The sequence below is a fragment of the Chaetura pelagica genome, unplaced genomic scaffold (genome assembly GCF_000747805.2).
Source record: "Chaetura pelagica isolate M959 unplaced genomic scaffold, ChaPel_1.0 scaffold222, whole genome shotgun sequence".
Lineage (NCBI taxonomy): Eukaryota > Metazoa > Chordata > Aves > Apodiformes > Apodidae > Chaetura > Chaetura pelagica.
Window position 1 is genome coordinate 1,612,896 of NW_009952711.1, and position 13,931 is coordinate 1,626,826.

Consider the following 13,931-nt stretch of genomic DNA (forward strand, 5'->3'; position numbering starts at 1 on the left):
TTCCCTACAGGTTAGTTTCCAGCAACAGGGGGATGCTTTACTTCCACAGCAGTTTTTCACACAGTCTTTGTTTTAGAGTTACTGCAGCCACCCTGTTTTCTAAATAAGAAAAAACATGTATTATGTGACAGCCTTTAATAATTATTGTTCAATAGCACTTTGGGAAGTCGCAGATTCTGTTCCCTAGGGGAATAGCTGGCTCCTGGAGCCTTCCAGTTGTGTAATACTAAAACACAGTCAAGTAGTAAGTCTGCAAATCTGTATTTGTAGATACAACTCTTAAAATGCAACAAAGCTATTGGATTATTCTACACCATGACAGTCTTGATATACTTGAATTCCAGAAATGCAGGTTCCAGTTCATATGTGTTTAACTAGCAGATTTAATCCATGTTCAACATGTTACCAGTGAAGGAGGATTAATTATCAACAGTTGCAGAGCCCCTCGTGTCCATGAGGAACCCGCTTGCTCTAGTATGTGCATAGAGGCTGCTGTAGTGATGAAGTCTTGAGCAGTTGTTGTGTAATGGGACAGAAAAGCTGACTCTCTCCTGGGACAGACCACTATTTCCAAAAGCTAGTATTTCTAAATTTGCTTTAGCTTTAATTTAAATTGAAATCTTAATTGCTGTAGACTTTAAGCTGGAACTAATCGGAACCATAGTTTGTCCCACTGTCTGTATGCAGCGTTCTGTTTGACATATAAGCTGGACTGATACCTGGTCCTCTAGGGAAGCAGTTATGGGCAGCCAGATGTAGCAACCTGTCTTCTCTGTAAGCCCGAAGTTCTTCAGTGGGTGGTACTGAATGGGAGAGCCATTTTAGGTAAATACAAGCTCAGCAAGAATGAGCAGAATTGTATATTATGGTGTGTTCTCTGAGAGTCAGAATTCGGAATTCATGTCAAAACTGGTGAACAAAATGGAAAGTAAGGGAAAGCAGAATTTGAGGACATGCTCCCACAGAGTAGAGCCTGGGGTTTGAGACAGGCTTTGTGCTTTGCAGTGAAAATTGCTATTTGGCTTGTACTTTGCAGTGAAAAAACAGGTGTTTATGTAGATCTGTGTGTTCCTGCTTTTTAGCATTTTAGCTTTAAAGACAGATTTTTAAGTCACTGTCTTCTCCTGTAGGTTAGTTAGGAAAACTAGCATTTGTTCAAATGGTGCTTTCTTTACGTCAACTTAAAGTAACTTGGTGTATCTTGTCAAAGTATGTTCTGCAGAGAGTCAGACAGGGATTTGTGCATATTGCTCATTTAATAAATAAGCCAGACAAATCAGAGACAAATGTCATCACTGAGGAAGTGATGGCTGTCAGGTACTCTGCTTTTGCTGGAAAGATCTTATGTGGCATGGCTGTCACACTTAGCAGATGGAAAGCCCATATGGATATATCCTTTAACAGAAACTTGTTAATCACTCTTGCCCTGCAGTACCATCTGCTGTAGCTCTATGCTCTGTCCCATTATGTAAGGAGTTTACAAAGCAAGGGGGTCCACTGGAGCTTGTGACTCAGTGGGAGGGTCTTCTTTCCTCTCTGCATTTCCAGTCTCTGTGTGAATCCTTCTAACTTGACTCTTAATTCCATTTTCCTTTGTATGTGTGTTCCATGCTGCAATTAAAGGTGAACCTTGCCATCAAGCTTACTGAGCCTTGACAAATCCCTGTTAAATTTAATCAGATTTATTGAACTGTTAAATTATTATTTTAGCTCACTAAAATACATTGCTGATTCTCTCTTCTGAGCGAGGTGTATGCCACCCATCCATGACACAAGGGTGACTAAACTGCAGTTTTCAGCCTCAAGTCAGGTCCAGCATTTTTAGACAGCAACACAAGGCTTTCCAGTTTCAAGGAACAAGACTGTCCTGGTGGAGATGCATGCCCCAGAGCAGCCTTTGCAAAACCTGTCAACCAGCTGTTTGGACTTAAACCAGCTTGCAGGGGAGTAGCCACGAGTGGAGGCGAAGTGCATTACCCACACTGACCAAGTTTACACACTTTGTACTTAAAGCTGAACCAATTTCCTTGATGATTTTTCAAGCATCAACTTTTTTTCTGGCTTACTGTCTGGAATCATGTTAGCACTCCTCTCTGCTCTCAGGGTTACCAAAGGCCGTTTTTCCCTGACCTTCTCCAGCCCAGTCTGTGTTATGTTCCGGCAGAAATCCACGTGGAGCGTTTGCAGTGATGTCCCATAGAGGGTCACTGCTTCCAGGGTCTGGTCAGTGATCCGCACACAGTTTTCTAACTTGAGTGTCTTGAGGTGTGGGCAGCTCTGGAGAAGCAGCAGGATGCAATCGTCTGTAACATGGCCACATCCAGAGAGGGTCAGAGACAGCAGGTTTGGACATCTGAAAACGTGATCATCACAGGTGAGGTGAGGGGGAAAATAAATAGTGGTTTGGACAAGCTGCTATTGGCAAGAATAAATATGAACACTAGACAACTATCTTCTCTTCCGACTAGAGAGGTAAGATAGCATGAGTTGGGAGGGGGCATTTGTTGATCTTAAAGCTCAGCTTTTGTAATTGCAGAACCGACCTTCCTTGCTTTGTTGGTGCAGCAGGTGTAGCTCAGGTGCACAGTGGGGCAGGGCTGTGGGGGCCTGTTTGAACTGCAGCTGCTCTGGGGTGTTGTTAAGAGCTGCAGGGTGCCGTGCTGCTCCAGGCACAGCAAGTGACCACCCAAGACAGGGGAGACCAGTCAGGGTGAATCTGAAGAAAAACTGAGTGAAGAGCTACTCTGAAAGCAAACTGAGCAAGGACAAGTAAGACTCTCCCACTCCTGATTTTACAGGGTTTAATATTTCAGCTCCTTGGAGTCACTGCATAGGTGCCAGCTACTACCTGAGAGTGCTGATGTCTAACCTCACACAACTCTCAAACCTTCCACTGAAACTGGTAAGAATCGTCCTGTGAAACAGTGACACAGCACACTTAAAAAAGCTTTTTGTTTGTTTGTTTCTTGGCTAGACCTGGGAAGTACAGAAAAGGCGTGTTCCAAGGCTCTGTGTTGATTTACTTATTCTGTCCTTGTGCAGAAAACTGGAGCAGACCAGTTATTATCAGTTGTGCTAATCAGGCATGTTAGCATAACACCCCTTGTGCACCAACCTGCAAAGCCTTCTGTGCAAAGTGTTTGTTTTCTGGTTTACAGCCCTCTCTGGGGAGCAGCAGTTCAGTTATCCATCTATTTAGCTTGTCCTAGGAAGGCTAAAATGTTTGGGGGGGGAGGGGGGGGCTTGAGTGTCCATATAAATTGTAATTTATTATGAGTTCAGTTTAACTTGTGGAAACGGATTCATGTAAGGCTGAAAGGCATTTGCTGAATTTTTATGGACTTCTGAGATTGCTTATTGGGGGAGGGGGAGGGGGCTTGAGTGTCCATATAAATTGTAATTTATTATGAGTTCAGTTTAACTTGTGGAAACGGATTCATGTAAGGCTGAAAGGCATTTGCTGAATTTTTATGGACTTCTGAGATTGCTTATGACCCAGGCCTTGCTTTCAGTTTTGTCCAGCAACAAGTTACAGGGTTATGGATTCTGCAGAGGAGAAATGCACTTAAACTATTCCTGCAGAGCTGTGGTCTTGCATCTTCTTTCTGAATCATAATTTGTGATGGCAAAAAATGGAGATACTTCAGCATGGCCTCATGGTAGACATCCCAGTGCCAAAATAAGATAGTATTTCCTCTGGCACGTCCCCTTGTAGGCACAGCTGTGCATCCTAATACTTCTCTAATGAATCTCAACTTTTTTGTTTTACAACAGTTAATTCTGAACTTTTTTACTTGCAACTTATTGTTCTGTTTTGAGCCCACATTTCAGTCCGTGTTTTGAGACTGCACTGTTGCTTGTTGTCACCAAGACACTGCTGTCCTGTCAGTATCCTGTAATTTGTTAGGGTTTTTTAATTGTTACTTCCAATACAACTTCTTTGCTTTCCTATGTTGTGGCTCAAAGCTGAGGACTGACTTTGTGCTATTTCAGGACAGACAGTGACATGCCCCTTCTAGCTCTAATCTAGGACCACAACCATCCTTTATTACTAAACCACTAGGGTTGGCTCTACCCCATTTGCTCCTCCTTAGTTACATTTTTCTTTCTTAGGGCCCCTTTGTAGCAATAAAGCTGTTAGGAGAAATGGTGTGCACCCAGAGCTGCTTTTCCATAGTGGTATTTCTTTTCCTTTACTGTAGCTTTAAAAAGTTTAGATAGAATTAAATTTCAGTATAACAGTGATACTTATTTCTTAGAGTGGAACAAGTTCAGTAACATGTTTAATGAACTTGGTTTTGTTATGCCCATATATTCACTATTTGAAAACCTGTCTTCTAGCCCCCCCCACCCCTGGCAAAGCTTTGCACTGCCAGAATGGTACATTGCAGTTAAGCAGCAGTTTAGCAGACAGTATTGCACTTTGCTACAGTCAGGCTTCAAAACAATAGAAGTTTAAGGCACATCAGTATGAAGCATACACTGTTGCCACCATAAAGCCCAGTTTTACCACTATATCAAAGCTGCAAAGTCCAAGCACTCATGTACTTAGTGCTCCATTTTAGGGAGGCTGCATGGAGTAAGTAGCTCTCAGGTCTCTCACTTCAGGCAGTTACCCTTTACAGTAGATGTAGTTTCACACCCGAAGAACATACCTGTTGCAAACTTCTAGTAAAAAGTCACTGACAGTGTTTTCATGTCTGTTACAGAAGTCTTTCTGGAAAGTGTTTTTCATCCAGTCCTCAATGTTACACACCTTGACTCTCTCTGAATACCAGCAGATGGATAAGCATTTTAAAGCAGGTCCCAGGAGAAAATTATCCTTCTTCAGTTCCGCTGGAGAATGGAAGTTCAGCAATGACCAAAGTAAAGGATCCTGAAACACTTCTAGCATCTTGTGACATGTTTTTGCTAAACTTTTCCTGCTATTTTTGTCCAGAAAAGAAAACAGATGTAGAAGGCATTCCCGATTGAGCTGGGTGAGGTGCATGGCCCATCAGCACGTTAGAAACAAGTCTGCTGGCCTTGTGCAGCAGCAGCAGTGCTGAGGGGGCTTGGCAGCACCAGAAGGCTGCTGCACATATATGGTTGTGGAATGGGGTTTATTTTTGGCAAACAACTGGTGCAGAAGCTAAGGACAGCGAAGGGGAAAGAAACATGTGTGGAACTGTTCTGTTTCTACAAGGGAATGGAATGGGCATGTAAAATAGCACTGGACTGTCATGAAACGCTTCCTTAAAAGGGATTTCTTTCCTTGTAGGCACTCCTGATGTTTAGCAAAGTTCTTGTGCTGAGTTAATGAACAGGGGAGTGGTGGTGGGGGGGTTAGCTACAGCTACAGGGAGCAGCTTTGCCCAGCCTCTCAAGCTTGAAGGTTTTTGGCTTTCTGAGTGGACATCTGTTTTTGCAACTTCCGAGCGATTTTAGCTGTGATCTGTTGATCTTTCTACGGTTGCACTTTTGCTATCCTTTATATTGGATAATGAGCTTTGACCAACAGCTTGTAAAGGTGAAAAATTCCCATCCTGCTGCAAAGCTCACACACACAGTATCTGCACCTTCAGTGCAGAAGCCTCAGACTTGGGGGCAGTTTCCTGCACAGTTCCTTGACCCAGCAAAGCGATTCCAGCCTCTCAAGCTTGAAGGTTTTTGGCTTTCTGAGTGGACATCTGTTTTTGCAACTTCCGAGCGATTTTAGCTGTGATCTGTTGATCTTTCTACGGTTGCACTTTTGCTATCCTTTATATTGGATAATGAGCTTTGACCAACAGCTTGTAAAGGTGAAAAATTCCCATCCTGCTGCAAAGCTCACACACACAGTATCTGCACCTTCAGTGCAGAAGCCTCAGACTTGGGGGCAGTTTCCTGCACAGTTCCTTGACCCAGCAAAGCGATTCGTTTCCCCACGTTCTGCATGAGGAAGGTAATGATCTACAGGAAGATGTGCCTGGGAACAGCAGGGCTATATGTAGCTGCTTGGGTTTTCAATAGATGTCTTCTATTAGCTCAATTATTAGTTTTTCATGTGTAGTTTATGCTTTTTTAGGTTTAGTTCTGTTACCACAGACTTTGCAGTTTTGGTGGGAAAAAGATACATAGAATTGTTTCTAGGAGTAAAAGTGTTTGTTCCAATAAAGGGAGAAACTGTAGCAGAAAGTTTCTGCTAGAAGAAAATTAAAGCTGCAGCAAATGGCACATTAGATTGAAAAGCAACTGTGGCCAGGCTTACAACTTTCATGTTGGTGAAAGAAAAATCCTTGAGATTAGGTAATGTCCATCTTCTGCCTGGTGTTAATACAGGAAAATAATACATGCAACTAATTAGCAGCCATTAATAGAACAGCCCTGCAGGAATTTTTGAAGCGGCCTGCCCCGTGTGGCTTGCATGTGAGTAGCTGGGAGATGTTATGTACCTATGCATTTTAATTGGTTGTGTTTCAAGGTGACAGGGCTGAGTGGGACCAGAGTTGATCTTTTCCTTCTTACCCTGAGAATAGTTTGAAATTCAGATCTGAAGAACAAGATTTGAAATTAATTCTCAGTCTGCAACAATTAATTATTTTAGCATCAGACCTGTGCATGGGTACTGTGACTCAAAAAAATGGCAATTATGGATCTGCTTAGTTCTTTGGAGGTGCTAATTTTCTATTATGTATAGTAAGTAAGCTGTGCTTAACAACTGCCAGTCATCTTTGTTTCATATCCTTTGTCGTTAAATATTTTCCTTGAAACGAAGAGATTCCTGCTCCCCACCCACACTCAGAAACAGGCTCTAAACAGTGGCACATGTACTTTTTGAAGCCACAAAAGGGACAAGAAGGGTAGATGATTTCACATACCAGGTAAGCCAGTCACTGAAAAACAGCAGCTTAAATGGTGTGCCAGCAGTTCTTCTTTGTTCTCAAACTGGTATTTGTCAACTCTTACTCTGTCCCTTCATCCTTCTCAGAACTTACCTTTGCTTTACATAGTTGAGACTTCTCAGAGTTGTAATAATCACAGGAATATTATTTATAAAAAAAAAAGAACCAACACCCAAGCAAACATGATGACAGTGCTAGGATGGACTCCTTAACCAAGCAGAGGACACACACCACAATATGACATAAAAATTAACAGCTGTTGGGTGACAAGACCCTAGAGAATCAAACAGCAGGCCCTCTTTGGGTTCAGATGCTACGTTTTGGTAAAGATGTTTGCATCATTTTGGTTTCCCCAGAACAAGTTAGAATACTCTGACCTCCATGTTCAAAGGATTGACAGTAATGATAATCTGCAAGCCTGCAGAAGGACAAGAGGAGTTTCATTTTCTAAGGAGAGGAGACACTTTAATGGCACATTTTTCCATAAACACACTGTGAATGAGATAAAATTCACATTCAGTCTGGAAATGCTCCAGAAACACACAGGATGAGCACAGTCAGTAATCCTCACTGGAAATTACACACTAGCTACTAATGGTAAACAATGACAACTCTGGCACTAAGTCCTTGAGGAGATCCTAAAGCGCATGGAGTCATTGCCAAGGTGCTCATGGTTACCTCATCAGTAGGACACAGACACATCAGTCATGAAACACTGTTGGGGAAACTTTTGAACACCACTTCTTCTGCTTTCCATTAATTTTGCGAAATGTCTGTAATTGGCCTCCTTTTGATACAAGTCCACTGTCCCCAGCTGTCTGGAAGCTTCAGCCTCCTCTCAAGCTGACACCTGCTACCACCTGGAAAGCACCTTCTGACTGTCCCATGGGAAAGAGCTCTTGGTAAGAGCATTAATTTTCACATAATGCTGCTCTACAGCAAATACTCTGAGAGCTGGACATTTGCAGTTTTGTTTTACATAAATCTTGTCTCTAGTTGTATACGTGGCTAAACAATTACTAACAAAAGGACAATTTTAGATCAGGCAGATTTTGGTGAAATATGCAAGTCTGAACTGTAAAAAGCAGCTGTTGCTTGCACAGCAGTCACAGGCAAGAAGAAAAATTCTTGCCAGTTACTGTGCACTATGACCAGCAGTAAGTAGAAAAGAAATATTTGGCTTAAAATGAAATGAGATATCCCCCTGCCCCCAGCTAGTAGATAAATATAGGATATACAAGTAAGGTTAAAAATGTAATACTAGGCCAGGTGCAGTTTGTGTTACTGGTTCAGTGCTCAGTAAATTTTTTTGACACCACACTGAGTAGAATACAGTGGATAAGCAAAGTTCTCCACCAGGAAGAGAAATACTTGTGTTGCCACAACAAAACTGTTCATACTGTCCATCTTGGTTTGCAATGGCAGAAAGTTAAATTAGGAAAGGATTTACAATGTACTTGTTCCAGCAAAACATATGGCTGAGTCCTTATCACCACCTGCTGCAAGAACAGGACTGACCTGATTGCACTGTGTTCCCATGGCCTCGTCTCCAGTGGACCATGCTGGGCACCACTGCCCAAGACCAAAATGTTACAGAGCAAATGTTACTCAAAGGCAATACTGAAGTGAGAACATGACTCTGACCCCCAAAATAATTAACTGGAGAAGTAGAAGGGGCTTAAAAATAAGTGAATGTTGCTGAAAAATACAAATTTAAGTTTCTAAAAGTATGGAAAGGCACATTTACATCACTGTTTTGCAAGAACACTTCAGGCACCTGGCTGCTGTAAGTTAAACTACTTCTGGCCGATATTCGGTTGTCTACATTAAGCTTTGTATTCTGAAACCTTAAATTCTAAAGCAAACCAATCCAAGTAGCATGCAGGCAAAAAACACAGCTACAGATGGAATCTACATCTCCCCAGCTCAGGGCAGTATTACCTTCAGGGCAAGAAGGTGACAGGATGCTTCACTGGCTCTGCACACCAATGCAGGCTGTCAAATACCTTTTTCTGCCTGTATAAATGGTAACGGCTACCTATTCCCATTAGCAGAATGGCTCTGGCTGCAAGAAACAAAGAAATGGTAGGTGACAAACTATCTACAGTTTAAAGCAATGAATAGTTCTATTTATTGTTCAATTTAAGTAAAAGAAGACAATGTTATATATGTCACTTAATGTATCAAATAATCACAACAGGTTTTAACTAGCGTACAGTTTACATATTCATACACCATTAGCAATGCTGAATGCTTCTGCGGTTTTATATTAAGCCAATTTACCTCTTTCCTGGTTTAAGCTGCTGTGAAAAAGCTAAAAAAAAACCAAAACAACTTTTTTTTTTTTAAATCTGATTGTGATTTTTCTGCTTGTCAGCCTACAGCCAGCAGGTAACCCACAGCAAGGAAATCATGCCTGCTGCCCGTGCACCAGGGTACAGCCTGCAGGGAAATTCTGCCTGTGCACTAGGAGAGCTTTCAGGAGCACGAACTAAAAAGGGTAATCACACTTCCTTTGATTTATTGTGTGTTTTCAGACTACTGTATCTTACTGTTACCACAACTAAAAGGTGCTGGTTGATTGTGACTCTACATTTGGTAAATTCTACTCTTATAACCACACTTTATATAATTTAGGAGTGTCCAGTTACTTGCTGGGCACACAGAATCTAGCTAAAAAGGATGGGCTGGGGGTAGAGAACTGAAATGGAGCTTTTGTCAAAGATTTTTTGGGACTCCAGGCTTATTAATATTCATTTTCTCATCACATTTTTAAAAGCTTACTAGCTGACTTCCACTCTTCAGCATGGTAGTCCAGCTAAAATTATTGTCATTTTATAATTTTTATTAACAGAAGTCCTTCTGCTTTACATATCTTAGTTTTAGAGGTTGTATCATGCCTCCAGTGTCCATTTGGAGCCTGTACCTAAAGATGCCCCAATGTGTCAATACTACAGCTTCCCAGCCTGTCTGGCCAATGAACAGCCCTGTTTCCTCTCCACAGACAGGCTTTGCTGTGTCCCCTTGAACTGGTAATAACTGTCATGCCAAGCTTCTGGAACACCACCCACTTCCATCCTGTGTTAAATGAACCACAGGAATTTGGTGGTCAGGAGCTGTATTTAGACCTAAGACTGTTCTCACATACCCCAAAGCTGGGGGCTGTACTCCCAGTTCCCACCAGGAAGTAGGATTGGGGTCCAACTGCCAGGAAGTCTCTGTAAGTTTTCAGTCAAGTAAGTGTTTATCATCAAATTTCAGGATGACAGTCTACACCAAGAGATGGCTAAGGCAATTTGGGTTCATTTAAAAAAAAAGCATAAATCTCAACAACAATCTAGACATGTATATATTTCAAGATAATTTTTTTTTAAATTTAAAGGGGGGAGGGCAGAGCATATATTGTCAGGAATACTTGAATTAAACTGCAGTATAGATACAATTGAACCGTTTATTTACATATTCCTGAATGTCAGCAGCCTGAATACACACCAATATAGCAGCAATTACCTGGTCTATTTAATGATGCCACATCTCCTCTCTTCTGCAGACAAAGAACGATTGTTCAGAGGTCACTGTTTAGTTTTCTTGCACGAGGGAAAATAGGAAAACAATTCTTTTATTTAAAGAGATTAAATCTTAGCTACGTAACAGCTGTGAGAACAGCATGAAGTTGTATTGCTCTTCATAATCAGAAGCACATTTATCTTGCTTGTAAGGAGGACAGAAAGCTTCTCTGATGTAAATGTGCCTTTAGAAAGTGAGAACTGAAAACATTAATATAAAAAAAAAGTCAAATAACTAAGTATTTCATGAAACTATATATATAAAAATTGAGTTATCACAACTAAAGCAGCAAATAAAAATCTGCTGAGGTTTTCTGGTATAACTAAAAAAAAAAAAGTTAGTTTGTGTCCAAGTTCAGTAAGTCAAATGCTACCATTGACACAACAAAACTAAAACCCACAAGAGGAAATTGAAAAGTGCACAATGAAATTAATAGTCTTGGATCAAGTATTTATGGAAAAATGGAAATGTTTTGTCCGGTGGACTTGATAAGTGAGAATGGAAAAGGAGGTATTAAAGTTTCTCTGCCCCGGGCCTGGCTTGCCGCTCCACGTAGAAGAGGATGTAGGCCTTGGCCTTGCCCACGGTCTCCTCGTCGGTCAGGGTCACAGTGCTGTCGTTGAAGTGGAACCAGCGGCCCTCGTGCGCCGCGTACGCCGTGTAGTGCCCAGAGCCAACGCTGCCAGGGGAGAGAGGACAGTCAGGAGACAGAGCCCTCCTCTGTTAGGGGTAGGAGGCTGCCAGGAACCAGAGTGGGAAGGAACTGGCAGTCCTCCTCCTTGTTCTGTGCACCTCAGAGTGCTTCCTTCTGTATTACGTAAAATAATCATTTCTTGGGATGAGTTCAGAGGGGTTTATGTATGATCTTATTAGCACCCCATAGTTTCTGTGCAAGCAAGGATTCCTGCAACACTGAACTTCCACATTCACCTACCTAAAAATTAAGTCCACTATCTGTTATTATACAAGCAGTAGCTATAAAAATTTCACTGTGCTTTATTTTCAGAAACCTTCCTCATTTACATCTCTTCACAGGCTCAGAATAATCAAAAGCACTCAGAGCAAAACTCATCCCAGAATATCAAGAAGAAACTTTTTCAAGTTCATCTTAAGCAGATCCACATTTTGCAGCTGTATGTCTTAAATCTAACATCCCAGAAATACAAGCCCATCCATTGTCATTAACCTGCTCCCTGAGGATAAGGCCTGCCTTCGCTTACACGTTCTAGCACCAACCATCTAAATCCATCTGTATCACGACCAGCTTTGTTAAGTGCAAAAAAACCCCAACAAATTCTGGCTTTGAACTAATGATTTCAAAATACAGCATTACCTTCTGGAAGGCCCCTTGATTGACTCTGCTGCTTTAGCACTTTCTACTCCTAGAGGAATTAGACTATGTTCTTTCCACCTTACAACAGTCATTACCCTTGAAGACTGCCAGTGGGCATTCACAGGAGTAGCTGTATAGATCTATCTGAAGTAATGCAGCTTAGTTCCACATGAACTGATAAATTACTGCTTATTTCCACCAGTTAAAATACAGACATTCACTAGGGACAGGAAAAAAAAACAACAAACAAACCTTAAGTACCTCTGCAGGTACTTCAGTGGGGAGAGACTTTCTGTCAAGATCTCCATGTACTCACCCTGAACCGTGATGCACAACAACAGCTGCAAGGTCGTACAGGCAGCTTTCTGGGCCACTGTTCTCAGGCTGTGATTGAAAAGACAGGAAACTTGTAAGTTGTAGTACAGACACCTATAATGGAACACATTTCTACAGAAAGTACTGGTGGGTCTTCATACCTCTAACAAGTAGCATTTCATGTCTAGGCCTCTTAAGGGAAACTCAACATATGTATCAACCTTGTTCCTCAGATATGCTGTCCAGTGGAATCGTTTCAAGTGTAAGCATAGCACCTGCAGGAGTAAAGGATGTGTTTGGTTCCAGATGTGGGCAGCAGCCTGCAGGAGGGTGCTGGGCTGCTAGTGGTGGAGGTGCCATTTCCTTTGACATATTGTCACTTGTGCTTTTCATGCTTATACAAACCTTTGGTAATTTCTGAATCCAGAATTTTTTGGTGGACTTCTGTTTCTTTTTGCATTTGTGACACATGTACAGCTCTGTCTCATCAAGTTCTTCTAGGTCTGTAAAACTGCGAAGACAATCTAAAAAAGAACAAGATACAGAAAAAATAGTAACACAAAACACGCAAAGAAACCTGATTCAAGATGACATCAAGTGATTATTTTCTTTAACATGAAATGCAATAAACAAAGCACTACAGAGAGATGTGCTTGTCTGCTGCTGTCATTTGTGCAGCAGCAAACTCTGTAATAATCTTTTAGTACCGTGTTGTAACATGCAGCATTCCTTGTTCCTGAAAATACACCTCTAAGCAGTTCAAGAGGAAAAGGCATTCACAAAATACCCATCTTTCAAACAAGATGCTGTCCAACATTCAGAAACAAAATTGTTTTCTAACCAAGAATATTCAACTTTTAAACACAATTTGGATTTAGATCCAAAGTGAAGAGAGAAAATAAGGGGGGGTTAATATTTCGCAATTTCCAGCAAGTATATTCACAAATCTCTAAAAATTAACATCCTTTAAAACAAGGACAGTAACACCAGTACTGCCCAGGATTTGTATTTGTTGCTTATAAAGCAGGACACCCCAAGACCCAGCCTTCCTGTGCACGGGGGGCACGTATGTCTAGGCACAGAGCCTGAGCAAACGCCATTAGGCAACAATGCAGCCGAGTGCTGGCTAGAAAGACTGGAATACATTAGAAATACTCTGACCACAAAGAAAAACTTCTGCCTGAACCCTCCCTGATATTGACCTGACCTCCTGAAGCCCTTCTCAGAACTAGTTTATCCAGTGACTGGGTAAAAACCGTATGGAAAACTATTCTAGCACCTTCTACCACAGAATCTCAGAAAATTAGATGGCACATGACACCAACTCACACCTTAGGTGAAAGCCTGGCTCCTCTGACATAGATACTCTGAAGAATACATACTCCTAGTGCTGGTAATGATTTCATTATCCAAGCATTCTTACCTCGTAGTGTGCACATTGGTCCATTTTCTTGATTTTTTGTACGTTTATTTCTGAACTGACTTGGAATATCTAGTGAAAGGTCTAGAAAAACAGATATTTAAAGAAAATTAGGGCTGAATAAAACAATGCCTAATTTTTCCAAGCTAAAGCTCTGGTTCACTCATGTGACATCAAAATATATCAAGTTTCAGATTTATTTTTCTGCCTTAAGTCTCTCGTTAAAAGCAAAAGATACCTTACCTAGGAATGGGTCAAACTTTCTAGATTCAGTCCCACATATTAGGCAGTTGACTTCATTTTGAAGAATGCCTCCAAATATTGCTGTCACGACAGTGGACGCTCCATTTCTAAACAAACCACATCAGAGAGAAAAGTCAGTCAGAATGTCTGAGCTTCATTTTTTAACACCTGTCACACTGACAACACACAG

General features: G+C 41.4%; 2 protein-coding genes across 2 annotated transcripts in view; both read right to left on the minus strand.

Moving 5' to 3' along the window:
* Positions 1-2,007: 2,007 nt before the first annotated feature.
* FBXL22 (F-box and leucine-rich repeat protein 22) lies at positions 2,008-4,995 on the minus strand. The gene is made up of 2 exons (XM_009994374.1): positions 4,656-4,995; positions 2,008-2,353 (listed from the first exon to the last, which is right to left on the minus strand). Exons 1-2 carry the CDS (start codon positions 4,988-4,990, stop codon positions 2,008-2,010), a joined length of 681 nt encoding a protein of 226 aa, XP_009992676.1. The 5' UTR covers positions 4,991-4,995.
* Positions 4,996-10,404: 5,409 nt separating this feature from the next.
* The window catches only part of USP3 (ubiquitin specific peptidase 3), a 39,728-nt gene continuing 36,201 nt past the window's right edge, over positions 10,405-13,931 (minus strand). Inside the window, exons 11-16 of the mRNA XM_009994510.1 lie at positions 13,742-13,848; positions 13,502-13,582; positions 12,484-12,602; positions 12,240-12,353; positions 12,080-12,147; positions 10,405-11,109 (exon numbers count right to left, since the gene is read on the minus strand). Of these exons, the coding sequence (XP_009992812.1) occupies positions 10,944-11,109; positions 12,080-12,147; positions 12,240-12,353; positions 12,484-12,602; positions 13,502-13,582; positions 13,742-13,848 (655 nt within the window). The 3' untranslated portion in view covers positions 10,405-10,943. The remainder of the gene's footprint in view (positions 11,110-12,079; positions 12,148-12,239; positions 12,354-12,483; positions 12,603-13,501; positions 13,583-13,741; positions 13,849-13,931) is intronic.